At 39.9% G+C, this 14,948-nt stretch overlaps 1 protein-coding gene across 13 annotated transcripts in view; it reads right to left on the bottom strand.

Annotated features, from left to right (window-relative positions):
• ERC1 (ELKS/RAB6-interacting/CAST family member 1) overlaps nucleotides 1-14,948 on the bottom strand; it is a 604,755-nt gene that overhangs the window by 424,089 nt on the left and 165,718 nt on the right. For 9 of the 13 annotated variants that reach the window (XM_050918047.1, XM_050918052.1, XM_050918028.1 and 6 more), the window contains exons 5-7: nucleotides 14,236-14,391; nucleotides 12,440-12,523; nucleotides 9,454-9,621 (exon numbers count right to left, since the gene is read on the bottom strand). In XM_050918047.1, the coding sequence (XP_050774004.1) occupies nucleotides 9,454-9,621; nucleotides 12,440-12,523; nucleotides 14,236-14,391 (408 nt within the window). The remainder of the gene's footprint in view (nucleotides 1-9,453; nucleotides 9,622-12,439; nucleotides 12,524-14,235; nucleotides 14,392-14,948) is intronic. The other 4 variants (XM_050918065.1, XM_050918069.1, XM_050918091.1 and 1 more) reach the window with 1 other exon arrangement.

The raw sequence follows: 14,948 nt of genomic DNA, 5'->3' as shown, positions 1-14,948 counted from the left end.
TCTCCAGAGAGAACATGCTTGTTAACAGCAAAACTGTTTTAAAATAAAATAAATAAATAAATAAAATATAGAGGTGACAAATAACAGAGCTCAACCCTATTGTCCCTCTGAAAATTTGTGTACAGAATCAATCCCTTACCACTCTCTAAAAGTGCAAAGTTTCAAAAAGTTCAATGAATAGAAGATTGTTGGGGGCAGAATAGATCGAGACAAGGAGAAGAAATCTGGAGAGAAATGTGAGAAGGGAGGGACAGGCAGTAGAAACAAAAGTGAAACTGTTCGAGCAGCATATTCCAGAAGTCTTGAGGTCTTTCTGAGTGTAGCCTTAATAGATTTGAGATATACCATACTAATCTCTCACTAGAAGGGAAATCCTATAATGACAACAGGCCACAAAAGAGATCCAGTTTGGGAGTATTTTAATGAAGTTCTTCTACCTGTGGGTAAGACAGGCATGTGTGCAAAACGCAAACAGTGCAACAAAGAAATGCAAAGACCTGTCTGCCCGAATGAAACAACATAATGAGAAGTGTTCCTTCTCAGGCAGTAGCTGCGTTGAAGATGATGAAAGGAACATGTCTGAACATGTAGGATCTTCAGGTTGGTAAACTTTTTTATTTCATACTTCTTTCTGAAGGACTGCCTGTCTTCCTACTGGACTGTTCTTGAATTCTCATGTTTGAGCAAAAAATATAGTTGGTACTCTATGGTACTATCATTTTAAATGCACTAGAGATAAAATAAATAGCTGAAATAGGCAGATCTTCCTTTAACTATTTCACCTTTAAAGTAGTACTGCGTGTAAGTGAATGCAATGAGTAATACTAAATGAGCACTATGGTAATAATAATTAAATAACTGCATTGACTTATTTTGTTTAGGAGAATCCATCTTCAATGTACAAGATTCTGAAGACTAGCCACCTTCAAGATCAACATCATTTTCTATAGTTTCAGAGTTATCTGCTAATGATAGTGTTTCAGTCACATCATGCAGGTCACACATAGCCACAGTACATCACCTGCAGCAAAAAGAAAAAAAAAAATCACCATCATCCAGAAACAACCATAGATAAGTCTGTGATAAGAACCAGCAGATTGCAAAAAGAGATAATTGATGAAAAAATTGTCCCGTTTGTTTATGCAACAAACTCTCCTTTCCACACTTCATTAACATGGTTCAGCCATTAAGACAAGAATACAGAGCAGATGTTGCAGGCAAATTGCTGAATAAAGTGTATGAAAGAGCAATTAAGCAGTGTGCAAAAGGTCTAGATGGTGAAATTGCTAACCTGAGTCTTGATGGGTGGAGCAATGTCCACAATGATCCTGTTGTATTTGCTTGTGTGACAACAGAAGAAGGGAATGTCTTCCTTACAGAAACGATTGATACATCAGGAAATGCACGCACAGCAGAATACTTACAAGTAGCAGTAAAAGCTATAACAAACTGTGAAAAAAAAATTCAAATGTCTTGTATGCAGTTTGGTCATAGACAATGCTGCAAACGTATCCAGGATGAGAAGAAATTTAAAAGAGAGCGAAGAGAGTCTCAAGCTAATAAGATACACCTCCTAGCCAAAGACTTCAGTGTTCCAGAAATGAAGGCCAATGTTGTTGAAATTGCAAAATACTTCCATAACAACCACTTCGCAGCAGTTGCGCTGACACAAGATGTGCGATGGAACTCAGTAGTGGACTGTTTTGAGCACTATATTAAGAACTGGCCTAATCTGATGACAGTTTGTGAACAAAATCGTGAAAAAATAGATGGCACTGTCAGAGCCAAAGTTCTCAACATTGGGCTTAAGAGAAATGTTGAACTGAGTGAGATCTTAAAGAGAGAAATATGCAATGACAGAGTTAAATTACAAGCATTAAAAAAAACAAATAAGACAAGCACTATCTCCAGCTCACTTTCTTGCAAATATTCTCAATTCTCAGTACCAGGGTCAAACTTTAACTGCTGAAGAAGAAGAGTTGGCTATGACATGGACATCCAGCAATCATCCCTCCATAATGCCAACTATAACAAACTTCAGAGCTAAGAGTGAACCATTCAAGAAATAGATGTCTGCTGATGACATTTTAAAGCAAGTCACACCAGTGAACTGGTGGAAGTCACTTAAGCACTTGGATTCAGAGACTGTTAAAGTGATAATCTCACTTTTAACAGCAGTAGCTTCTTCTGCTGGTGTAGAAAGAATATTTTCTTCCTTTGGACTAATTCATTCCAAATAGAGAAATCGTTTGGGACCTGAAAAAGCAGGAAAGCTTGTTTTTCTTTTCCAGATTATGAACAAACAGGAAAATGAAGGTGAAGATGGCTGAATTATCTGCAGAAGCCAATATTTTAAGTTTCTCTTGTTTACTTGGCTGACATAGTCGATTTAATTTTTGTTTTTTTTAAATATTTCATTTAACTATTTTAGTTAAAAACAATTTTAACAGAAACAAACCTGATTTTTAAAAAAAAACTTGAATGTTTAACTAAATTCAAAAATTCATATGCTTGTTTTGTTAAAATATATTTTGCTGTTCAATGAAAAAATCCAGAATACATAACGTTGTTTTAGTTAGATAAAACAATTTTAATGACAATTTTAATGGTGATGTTCTTCTCCTAATACAGCATGGCAAGAAAATCCTCCAAATATTAATGATTAACCTGTTGAATTGGAGATATTTATGAAGTCATTGGGAGGTGAACTATCTGCTTCAATTACTTTTGGTAAATGAAATAACCAAACAATCATCCATTTTCTGATATAGTTGTAAAGCTAATCTGAAAAGTTTTCAAAATAAAAAAACTTAAAAATTGCATCTTCTAAAAATGATACTTACATCTATCTCTGAGTTGTTAAGAATATTTATTAAGATTATAACAACCAATAAGAATGCACTTTTATGTAGAAATCTGAGTCTTCCTGACTAGTGATTTAAATCAAATCCACCCTGTTATTGACTGAAATATTTTTTCATCTGTGTGCATGTGTACAAAGAAATTGACATTTGCTAACAAGTACAGATAAACTAATTTTTCGAAACCTATATACAGATTACCACTTAGGGCTAGTAACCCTCCCCCACCATAGTTTGAAACAGATTCCAATATGCACAGAAACTGTATTTTGGTGTAACAGCATATTAACATAGTTTCAAAACACTATTTCAAGCCCCAGCATGGATAAGACTTTAAAGACTTTTCATTTAACACATTCAGTGTAAACAATACACTTCTTAGGGGCTGTATTAGTTTCTTTGCTGAATATGAATCTCCTCACTTGCCATATGGAATAGGTTCAGGTCACAGAATCACGCCAACTTGGATAGAATATACAAATAATGCACAATATTTCAACAGATTGAATTAACTTCCCTTTGAAGTTGAATACCTCCCACCACTGATCCAAACAAAAGGGCTCAGTAGGATATAATAAAAACCTTATATTGATTGAGCCTTTTAACTCCTAAATAAATATTGATTTTTTTTCTCTCTCTTTATATTCTAAATTCATAGAACTATTTGTAAAGGCTCATTTACAAACTGAGAAGTTAACTACGGTAGCCTCTCCACCCACTTGCCCTCAAGGTAAACAACTCCAAAACAGGACACTGTAACTCTTAGTTCCAATATGGCACATGCCAAGTTTAATCTCTGGGCTATCGAGCCTGCACCCTGCGTCATCTCTGCATTCTGTTTCTATGGAAGAATAAAAGGCAGAGGCTCCGGGAGAAAGCCATTTCCCCAAAAACGTTCATCTAAAAATACCTTTAAAGTACTTTCCCCTATGAAAGTTGGTTTTAATGAATCACTGGTTGCAGAGAGTGCCTTGCTAACATTTTATTTCTTCCACAGTTCCTTCTACTTTCCTACAGCTACCAAGTTATATTTCCTGATTGGTCACTGCAGCATTACCGGTTGGAGGCCAAAAGTATTTCACTCCCCAACTACTACAGGGTCATGAAATTCTCTCTCATTTCCTTTTGACCCATCATCTGCATTGGAAATTCACTACCTCAGACCAAAAGAATAGCAGCCAAAGTTAACCAAAACTACTCCTAAAATGCTGTCCAAATGGTTGGATTTTAAGGGCAACAAAAGGTTCTGTTAAAGGTCTCTCAAGAGGATGTGATAGTAAGCCTACGACAGGAAACCCCTCATAGGTCAATATTTTTAATCAACCTACATTAGTTCTACTCTATAATTTTATGCACAATAAAGTAAGCAAGCTTTCAGGAAAGTAATAGAGCGTGTTCCAATAATGACCTAGATATTTTTTAATACTTAAGAGTGCCAGACCTGATAACTCTCCGCTAACCTTCCTCACATTACCAATTTCTCTTTTGGTAAACTCAGTGTTGGTGAAAGTTGCTGGGTATATCTCAGCTGGCAGCAGTGGAAATTTCCCCAACACTAAACTTTACCAATGTGTCTCGACAGTGGGAGTGATCACCTGTTCATGACTACTGAATCCTTGGCGACTCTGTGAAGAATGTCTACAAATTAATGACAAATTGAAATTAATGACAAATTTGCTTGTTGGAAAGGGAACAACTGTCCTTAGAAGTATGGAAGAAGAGGATTTATAGCAGGGGTTGGCAACCTATGGCACGCATGCCAAAGACAGCACATGATCGGATTCTGAATGGCATGCTATGGCCGGCATCGGCCCCTCTCAGCCCACTGCCGAATCCCAGCAGCAGGCTGAGCGGGGCTGACGGCTGAGACCCCGGCAGGCCGCAGAGTGCCATTAAAAATCCTGCCCAGCCCAGCTCACTCTTCTCCACCCCCCCGCCTACCACTCTCTCTGGCGGGGACAGGGGGAGAAGCAAGCTTGGTCCTGCCAGTTGATGCTGTAGGGCAGGCTCCACTGGCAGCCAAGTTTCCCCCTCCCCCGCCTCTTCCCCCAGCACTGTGCCCCACCTCCTCTCCCTCCCTGCTGCCGATGACCCTTGCGAGGGACGGGAGAAGAGGTGCCCCAGTGCCCTTGCTGCTCAGACCAGGAGGGAGGCGGAGAAGAGGCAGGAGCGGGGCTTTGGGGAAAGGGGGTGGAATCAGGGTGTATCCCTCCAGCCCCCTGCCATGAGCCGCTCAGGGCAGGGGGCTGGGGGCAACCCCCAATCCCAGCCCACTCCCTAGCCCTCTTCCCTGACCCCTGCACCCCTCCACAACCCCAGCCCTGACTCTGGCACCCCCCCATACCCAGCCTCCTCACACCCCATGCCTTGACTCCTGCACCCCCCCTCACACGCCCCGCTCCCTGAGCACCAAACGGGAACTCCTGCACACACAGACCCACATTCTCACCTGCACCCCTCGCACCAAATGGGAACTGCCCAGGTAAGCGCTCCACACTCAAACCTCCTGCCCCAACCCTGAGCCCCCTCCCTCATTCTAGCTCTTGCCCCGACCCTGCATCCCAACTACCAGCCTGTTCCTTCACCCCCAGCTCTGTGCTCAGTGCACCCTCACTCTCAGCTCAGTGCAGAGAGAGAGGAAGAGAATGGGCCAGAACCAGGGAGAAGGTAGGTACCCACTGTATGTGGGCAGGGCCGGGACCCCAGACAGGCAGGGGGCTGAGCAGGGCCAGGACCCTGGCTGGCAGGAACCAGCGGATGGAAGCCCAGACCAGCAGCGGGCTGAGCCACTCAGCCCACCGCTGGTCTGGGGTCCCGGCCCCTGGTCCCACTCAGTCCGCTGCCAGCCTGGGGTTCTGGCTGCTGGCCCCTTGCCAGCCAGGGTCCCGGCCGCAGGCCCCGCTCAGCCCGCTGCCAGCCTAGGTGAATGGAACCCCAGGCCGACAGAGGGCTGAGCAGGCCGGCAGCGTAAGATCAGCATTTTAATTTAATTTTAAATTAAGCTTCTTCAACATTTTGAAAACCTTGTTTACTTTACATATAACAGTAGTTTAGTTATATAATATATAGACTTATAGAGACAGACCTTCTAAAAAATGTTAAAATGTATTAGCGCCATGCAAAACCATAAATTAGAGTGAATAAATGAAGACTTGGCACATCACTTCTGAAAAGGTTGCCGACCTCTGGTTTATAGAAACACTAATGGATAATTCTTTGATTTTCACTTTCATGTTCATCTCGCACAGATATTGGGAAACAGCCTGAGAATCATCATCATCTCTTTATGTAGGCCAAACAGATATGAGACTGCAACAACTTTCGCTCAAGAACACCTTGAACTGGGTTTGAACTAGCAGCAAAGACAAAAGCTTTCAAACAGCATCCCCAAATCCTAACGTTGCTAAAGTTTAAACTGGCACAGCAGAGCTGAATGTATGATCTTTCTGAATCTCCTGAGAAAAGTAAGGTGCTCATGGCTTAGAGACACAGCCAAATCTGTTCTTGCATTGCACACAGATATGAGACAGTGCCTTGGAGAATACTAGCGCAGGAAAGTTATTTCCAAGCTTTAAATGATTAATATTACAGGTGAGATAATGTAAAGTTATCATTCCCCAAATCACAAAAGCTTTAATATTACTGCTGTTACAAGCCACAACTAAGCTAAGACACAAATATTCTTCCTAATCAGAGTGGATAAAAATAATTTAGAAAATAATTTTTAAAAATATGATTTCTTAAATTTAAATTAAATACATTTTCTTTTAAAAATACATCTGTTTAATATTAAATTTGAAATTATGACAACATACGTTCAGGCCTAAACTTACTATAAAGTTACTTACATCAATTTAAAAAAAATATGCTCCTCAAGTTTTAATGAGTTCAGGTTTTTTGTTTTTTTTTTAAACTGAATCAACAGAAAACATCTTTAATTTTTGAGGTCAACTCAAGCTTTATAAATGTCACAAAGTCATGTACTGCATTAAGCAAGAATCTATATTATTTTCAGTCCTTACTACACAATGCATGTTGGTATTCACTTTTTTCCAAATATAAGTACTTCAAGGATTTTTTGTACAGAAAGTTTTTGCCTTAATTACTGTTGGTTTCAGTTTAGCTAGCAAAGATAATATTTTCTTTGTTTGGACTAGTTCATTCAAAACTGAGAAACCAACTGAGAGCTGAAAAAGCACGAAAGTTTATTTTCCTCTTCAAATTGGTGAATAAAAAACAGATGGGAGAGGATGAGATCTATTAATTCTAAAAACTTGAAGGATATGGGGCCAATGTTTAAAAAGTATTTATCCTGTTTAGGCACCTAACTCCTATTGACTTCAATGGGAGTAAGACAGCTAACCTACTTCAGCACTTTTGAAAATCCAACTAAGCATCTGCATTTTTAGACAACTAAATATCTTTGAAAATCTGGCCCATGGTTACAGGCACAGCAGTTAATTCCCTAACTATAGTTAACACTTCCTTTGTTTAACGTATCAGTTGTTTTTTTAATGCAAAACATCTTTTTATAACATGTTTTGTTTTCCTCATGCATTTAATACATTTGAAGTAGTTTTATTTAAATTAAAACAAATTGAAAATTCTAGCTTTGTGCATTTTTAGCTAAGATCCAATTTCTATCCAAACGCAGCCTGACCGAAATCAGAAGTAAAAAATTATCTAGTAAATAAGAAACGAGTCATTCAACATTTTCTAACACAATACAAATGTAGAAATGAAGACTCTGAAAAAAATGTATGTTGAGTTACATAATTGCTTAAATAAATATGTATACATATAGTGTATCATCCAGGATAGCAAAAACAAGTATCAAATTTAGTGTAAAGACTATATTTAGTTGTATTTTGGCATGTTTTAATGGTTAAACCAACCAGTGAGAATTAACTTTTTTTTTTTTTGGTGAGGGGTGGCGGAGATAACTAAAAAGTACAAATGTTAAGCAAGATTAAAATCAATTATTTAAATCAAGGTTTGCTTGCTAATTTAAATTGCGATTCTAATTAGTGATTTACATCAATGTGATTTGTATCAATCCACCATGTTCCTAACATATAGGAAAGTTGTCATTCTGCAGCTTCACTCTCTCACAAAAGCTATTACAGAGTACCCACAAATATCCATTGTAAAAAAACCTTTTCTTCTATATGTGCCAATCATAGCCATAAATTTACCAAATACAGCTAATAAAAACATCCCAAATTGGAGGGGAGAAGCACATATAACTAATTTCATAGTCTGTGATATGGAATGTCTGTATCATCATTATCCTACAACTCTTTCACACACACCTCCCCCGACTGAACACAAGCCACTCTTGGCCTATTATTGATTTCGCTGTCATGAATGTCAGAAAAACCTTTTCTGATACAATGGCGCCCTCTTTTGGATCTTTCCCATCACTGTATTTATCCAAGTTACTCAGCTGAAATGCTAGAGCAGGGGTCGGCAATCTTTCAGAAGTGGTGTGCCAAGTCTTCATTTATTCACTCCAATTTAAGGTTTTGCGTGCCAGTAATACATTTTAACATTTTCAGAAGGTCTCTTTCTATAAGTCTATAATATATAACTGAACTATTGTTTTAAGTAAATTAAATACGGTTTTAGAATGTTTAAGAAGCTTCATTTAAAATTAAATTAAAATGCAGAGCCCCCCGGACTGGTGGCCAGGAACCAGCCATTGTGAGTGCCACTGAAAATCAGCTCGCGTGCCGCCTTTGGAATGCATGCCATAAGTTGCCTATCCCTGTGCTAGAGTCACACAGCAATTTATGCCTCTTCTTGAAGAATTTCCAGAAGTAGCAGTTTAATTCCAGTGCTCATTAAACTTTAGAAGTGCAGATGTACACTTTTTTCCCAATATAACACAAGAGTTTAAAGAAGATTTATCAATCCCAAAAGTTCCTAAATTAAGAAAAAAATATTTTCAGAATGTGTGGTTTACTCTCTGAAGCATGGCATGCACGTCTCAGATGTAAATACAAGCTTATGTGCACAAGTTCCACTATGTGCTGACGGCGGTAATGAAACCACAAAGGCAGCCAGTAGAATGCTCTCAGTTCCTCCACCTTAGAATTATAGAAGATTAGAGTTGGAAGACACCTCAGGTGGTCATCTAGTCCAATCTCCTGCTCAAAGCAGGACTAACACCAACTAAATCATCCCTTTTAGCTATATGATCAGCCATTGCAAACCCCCTCCCCTTTCCTTCAGCCCAGCCATGGCAGATTTCAAGATAGCAACCTGTTCTTAGATACAGCTAATTGCACATTAGTGCAGCATGTATATATATGCATATGCACACACTCTTGTAGAATTCCTTCCCTACTGAATCCCAAATTTCTAATGGGTGAAATGATTTGTTCAGAGCAAGCGACATTAAAACACAGCCACTAATATTGGACATACTGGAATGCAGCAAAACTATCTCCGAGGCAAGAAGGATTTTAATGCCCTGTAGTTCCCTGTAGCAGGAAACAATCAAGAAAGAAAAAACACACAACCCTCTCTGGATTTCCTCCCCATTTCCAAAGTCCCAAATAGTCCACATATATAGAAATGTCCATTTCACCTCTGTCTGCAGGATGGCGGCTCTCTGTTCTTTAGCTGTAAGGGATTCTTTCAGCACCTCGATATGCTGCTTGCTGTCAGAGAACTGGTTTGTGAGGGTTTCCAGTTTCGTCTGCAAGGCCAGCAGCTCAGTGTCCTTGCGTGACAGTTCCTGTTTCACCTGACCAATCTGAAGGAGGAATGAATGTGGGGAAGAGGAAAAAGAAGAGAGGATCGATAGTTAGCAATCTATACCTTTAACACAGCAATAAAAAATTAACATCCATAAAACTACCAATGAAGAGAATGATATTCTAAAGACCAAGTCTTTAGCTGTCTGTAAGCCTAGCAGAAAGGTCTCCACAGAACATCAGGGGAAAAGGAAGGAAGTAAATCCCATTCAGTTAGCAAAAGGTGTGCATTTAAACAGAGTGAAATCCATGTTCAGCCACCCTATAAGGGACAAAACAAAATCAACTGTTTACCGGGGTAGTCTTTTAATGAAGAGGAAACAGAACTGTACCGGATATGTACATTGCTCTGGTAGTAACAGTGCATTATAAACACTTAAAGAGATTAGATATGTTTGGGTATACCTCTGAGTGATCTCTTAGATGGGTGTTTGCCTTTTGTCACTTGAACTGGTTTTTTCTCCCACCATTTAAGCTCACCAATCCAAATCCATCTCCAGAGAGAACGTCAGTGAAACATATCTTTCATTTTTACATTTGGTAAAACTATCATTTCACCCTTCTTGACGAGAGAAACTTCCCTGTATTCGGGCTCACTTTAAGAAAGATTCCCAAGTATAGTGTAAAACTACTAACACCAAAATTGGAACAAATCATACTCAAAAAGTTGCATTTGGAATTGCCATACAATGAAAATCTCTATCCAGATTTAGAGTCCACTGAAGATGGTGGTAAAATTCCCATGGTTTCAAGAGACGGAGAATCAGATTCTCATCTCAACGAATAATGAGTGAAAAATTTCATCTGCACAGTAGTAAGATAAGATTAAAAACCTAAGTCTAAAAACAACTATCACCCAGGACACCTTTGGAACAAAAGCTGAAGGCAAGCATACATGCTGAAAGATAGGGACTGGTTGAGGCTACAAACTGATACAAATCCAGGATTATAATTGGAAGTTTCTGGTTTTGCCTCCTCCTCTAAAAAGAGTAATTTAATCTAAGCCTAACATTTTGATCTAAGAAGGAGAAACGGGTCTTTATAAAACCAAACATGAACAGAAACGTTTTAGAACAATTTACAAACAACTTCCCCAGCAGTGCTGGAAACCCAAGCCCAAGAGCATGCTAAATACATGCAAACCAGAAAGTGAAGCTGATTATAAACTAAAATGAAACTGACCAGACCAATTTTGTTTTCCAAACTGAGTGAAATACATAACATGAAAAAAGCATAAATCATATTTTTACAAGAATAAACTATATTTTAAAAACAGTCAGTGTTAATAATCTGAGGTGTTAATAGCAATACAGATGTCTTAAAAATAATCTTTTGAGTCCTTAGATGAAAGTAAGGAAATTTCCTTATATATTGACAATACCCTGTTGATGGACGGATATTTTAAAAATCCTCTTTCTTGGATGCTGTTGAAGTTTTTCTAACCCTTTTCACCTCAGATCTGTGTCCTGGAGTAAAATGGTCTATAGGGGAGATGAGTGTAGGTGTGTAGAAATTGGTGAGAGTCTAAAATTTCTTTCTCCATTTTTTAATGGAGAAACTGGAGAGAAGTTAAAGAGAATTTCATTTAGAGGACTATTAAATGGTAAGTCATTAACTTAATTCTGACTTTAATGTTCATCTTACACTAGATGCTAGACACCTTAGTTCTTTCTACTGATAGCAAATACTTCAATAAATAGATCCCTCATTCCATTTAGCAGGGAGGTACCTAAGTGTGAACTGTACCAGTTTCTGCGGTCAGCCTCTCAAACTTTTATTCCTATAGAACAACAAAAACCAGATGCGTTACCTTGGGTACAGCATAAGAAATGGAAAGTAATTACAGAATTTGGGGCTAGTTCAGTTTTCTTACCGTCTCTCAACCAAAAAAACCCTATAAGCTTCAGATGGCACAATATTCTCCAATTCAGAGGCAACACAAATTAGAGTAAAATCACTGGTCAGTTTTGCTTTTGAAAAAAGAGAATTTACTTTGGCTCCACCTGAAGAAGAGAGAATTTAGACCAGATATTTTAACCTGATGAAGTTTTACCTGCATACAGATAGTACACAATATTAATAGTCCTAGGCAATGTCATAAATTAATTGTCCCCAGATGCAAAATTTCAGAATATTGAGCCCCTCCGAGCTATCATGCTCAAGCTCTTTAGGAAGGAATGCAGTGCATACCATTCAAAGCTGCACAGGAAATGAAGGCAGCCTAAAGCGTTCACATCCCTCTGCTCTTGAACACACACTGATCACCCAGAGCATTCACGTACTTTACAGTAAGGAAAAACTTAAATGTATACTGCAGAAATGATATAGGGCCAGATTTTCAAAAGTGCACAGATCTCATTTAGGCAACTACATCAAGAATATATTTTCAAAAAAGTGTTCAGCAGCTTCCACTGTTACATCTCTGGAGAGAGATCTGAAAAAGCTCCACACATGCTGTAGAAAAACTAAGCCCTTATTTTGGTGTCTAAATAAAACTGCAGCTCTTCTAAAAAATCTTAACTACAACTGTGGGTACTGAGCACTTTTGAAAATCTGTCCCAATATGAAAGAACAAATTACCATCTGGTTGAATCATTCTATTTAAGACAACAAACAGGGTATTCAGAGTGTGTTTTGAACAGTGATGCTACAGATGCCAAGCTGATGTGAACAAGAGGCAGATACAGAGCAGAGCAAACTGGTTAGTTCTACTGTCATGTAAAAGAAGAAAAGTGTAAGCTACCAGAAAGCCACAGACCTAGCAAAGACCCAGTGAATGGCCACTGCACACAAAGAGATGAATCTTACGGCAGAGACCTCGGCCTGGAGACCAGCCACTCTTTTTTTCAGCTCCTCCCCTTGAGCCTCTTTGGCACTTAGCTCTTCCTTCAGTTGCTCTACCTGCCACGACATTGTTATTCTTTTCAATGTTTATCATTTATTGTCTTCTAGTTGACTGTTTCAGCCATCACAGTGACTAAATGTGACAAAGAACTACACAGCAAGATCATGACTGGTCACTCATTCCCTCATCCTTGCTGTCATGATCACAGGATTTTAAAGGCAAGAGTTTCATCACTACACTTAAAAATTGACACTACAAACATGATTACAGTTAGATTTATATATTTCAGATCTAGGGTATATTACCCAACCATTTTGAAATTGGGAGCAAGTAAAAAATTGAGACAGAAATAGTGAGAGAAAAATCATTCACTTCAAAGGTGTAAACGAGTAATATGCCAGGAAGCAGCTGTTGACATCAATACAATACATTATTAAAAGGACAATTATGTGCATTTATTAAGCAAGACAAGACAGAGGGATATGAGAAGACGACAGGATTGTGGCTGGACATAAGCCACAAGAGGGATAAGGCTGTTAAATCAACAAACGGTAGGGAGGAAGTTGTCAGCAGGACAGAAGTGTATGTGATGTATGGAAGAGATCCAGAAATTGATCACAAAGAAATAGGCTCATAAAGTCTGTAAAGGGAGAGGACAAGGTGACATGAGTTTCTAACACAGTGAGGGGGAAATAACTGGATATGGTAAGGCAGTATGAAGGCTTGGAAATTCATATAGACTTTGCACATGCCTAAAATGTTTCCCCCTCCCCCCTTTATTTGGTAGTGGTAACTCAACAGGATAAAAAGTACTATTTAAAAAACAGACTTTTTCCTCAGGTGAGTCAATGTACTGAAGTGGTGGGAGCACTAACGAGTCTTATTACCATATACATTTCTGCTTTAGGGGATTGTAATCTTTGTGTTTAACTTTCTCCAACAGGTTAGAACTGTATTGTTTAAACAAATCATTTCATTCCAGGACAAATACAGTGGTGAGCACTCCACAGTATCCAGCAGAAACAAAGTATGAAGTGACCTTAAACTCTACATAGTCCAGCAAGCAGTGTTGATACCAAGCTCTGTGCCAAAGTACCTGTGTTTCTCAATGTCATCCTGCCTTGCAGAACAAACATACTCATAAGTTTGAATGAATCTTGGCATCACTGCTGTAGTAGAATCTGCTCATTTTATGACAACACTATTGGAAGGACAGTGTAATAGAAACCCTTCCACTACAGGTCATACTCAGCCCAGACTTGAAATAATCCTAAATCTCTTGGTATGTCACAGTTATCTAAGAGGTCCAACGGGAAGAAATACTTCTCTCCCTCCATAAAGTATGTTTGAAAAGGCTACTAAACTAAGGGCATGTCTACATAAACACCTGTGCCTTAATTAACCTAAACATGCCCTTAATTAACCTAAACTATAAAAGAACTAGATAAGAACTAGAAAAGAACCAAAGATACGCACAAATCTCAGTTAAGTCAATGGAAGCTGTGAGCGTAAACCTAAAGGCAGAACCTGGCCCACAGTTCTATACTTTTCCTGAAATATTACATTTTCTTTTGTTAAATATTCTAAGGCTAGTCTCGTCATTTCAGAGTAGAATGCAGATGCATCCTCTCCTATATCTCCCAATGCCCGCAGTACAGGGCAGGTCTCAACTCTACCCCTGGATTTGATGACATGAGTAGTACTACTTCTCCCACCTGTTCCCCAAGGCTCAGAGTTCATTATGCTATGATCATTGTTCTCTCCTTACCTTGTTTTTCATAAATTTGGAATGACTACGGTACACCTCCATTTGCTTCATTTCCTCCTCACGCTCTTCTGTGCTTAGAGCTCCATTTGACTTCAGCATCTGAATCTCCTCTTCCAAGTCACGGAGGCCACGTTCCATGGAGGAGATTTTTGAGTCCTGAAAAGAGTAACGTGCAGTTATACGTCTCATTAACACACCATAAAAGGAACAATGTATGAGTGCACCAGTGTGGTAATTGCCTCTTGTAGCGAGGCGGTGTGGCTCCCCTCCTCCCCAGGGAGGGTTGAGCCCCGTCAATCACCCCCCAGGACGGAACCGCTGGGAGGAAGTCCCGCCCCTCAAAGGGTCAGGCAGCGACCCGGAAGGATAAAAGCCAGGCCTCAGCCCTGAGTCAGGCCCCGGCCGCTGGCAAGAGCAGACGTGCCCGCTGACCCTCCTCACCGGGAAGCCGCTGAGGCCCGAGGGAGCTGCCCCGCAGTCGCTACGACGAGGAGCTGCTGGAGCTGCCCCGCAGTCGCTACGACCAGGAGCTGCCGGAGCTGCCCCGCAGTCGCTACGACCAGGAGCTGCCGGAGCTGCCCCTTCCCCACTACGGCCCCGAGGAGCCGCTAGACCAGACCTGGTCTGCCGTCCCAGAGGTATTCCCGGACCTACCGCCCTGCCCGGACTGGGAGGAGCCCATGGTACTGGACACCCCGACGGACCAGGTAGGA

Source organism: Gopherus flavomarginatus, chromosome 1 (assembly GCF_025201925.1).
Source record: "Gopherus flavomarginatus isolate rGopFla2 chromosome 1, rGopFla2.mat.asm, whole genome shotgun sequence".
NCBI lineage: Eukaryota > Metazoa > Chordata > Testudines > Testudinidae > Gopherus > Gopherus flavomarginatus.
Note: the sequence above shows the minus strand (reverse complement) of the source record. Positions and strands in the feature narration are given on the sequence as shown.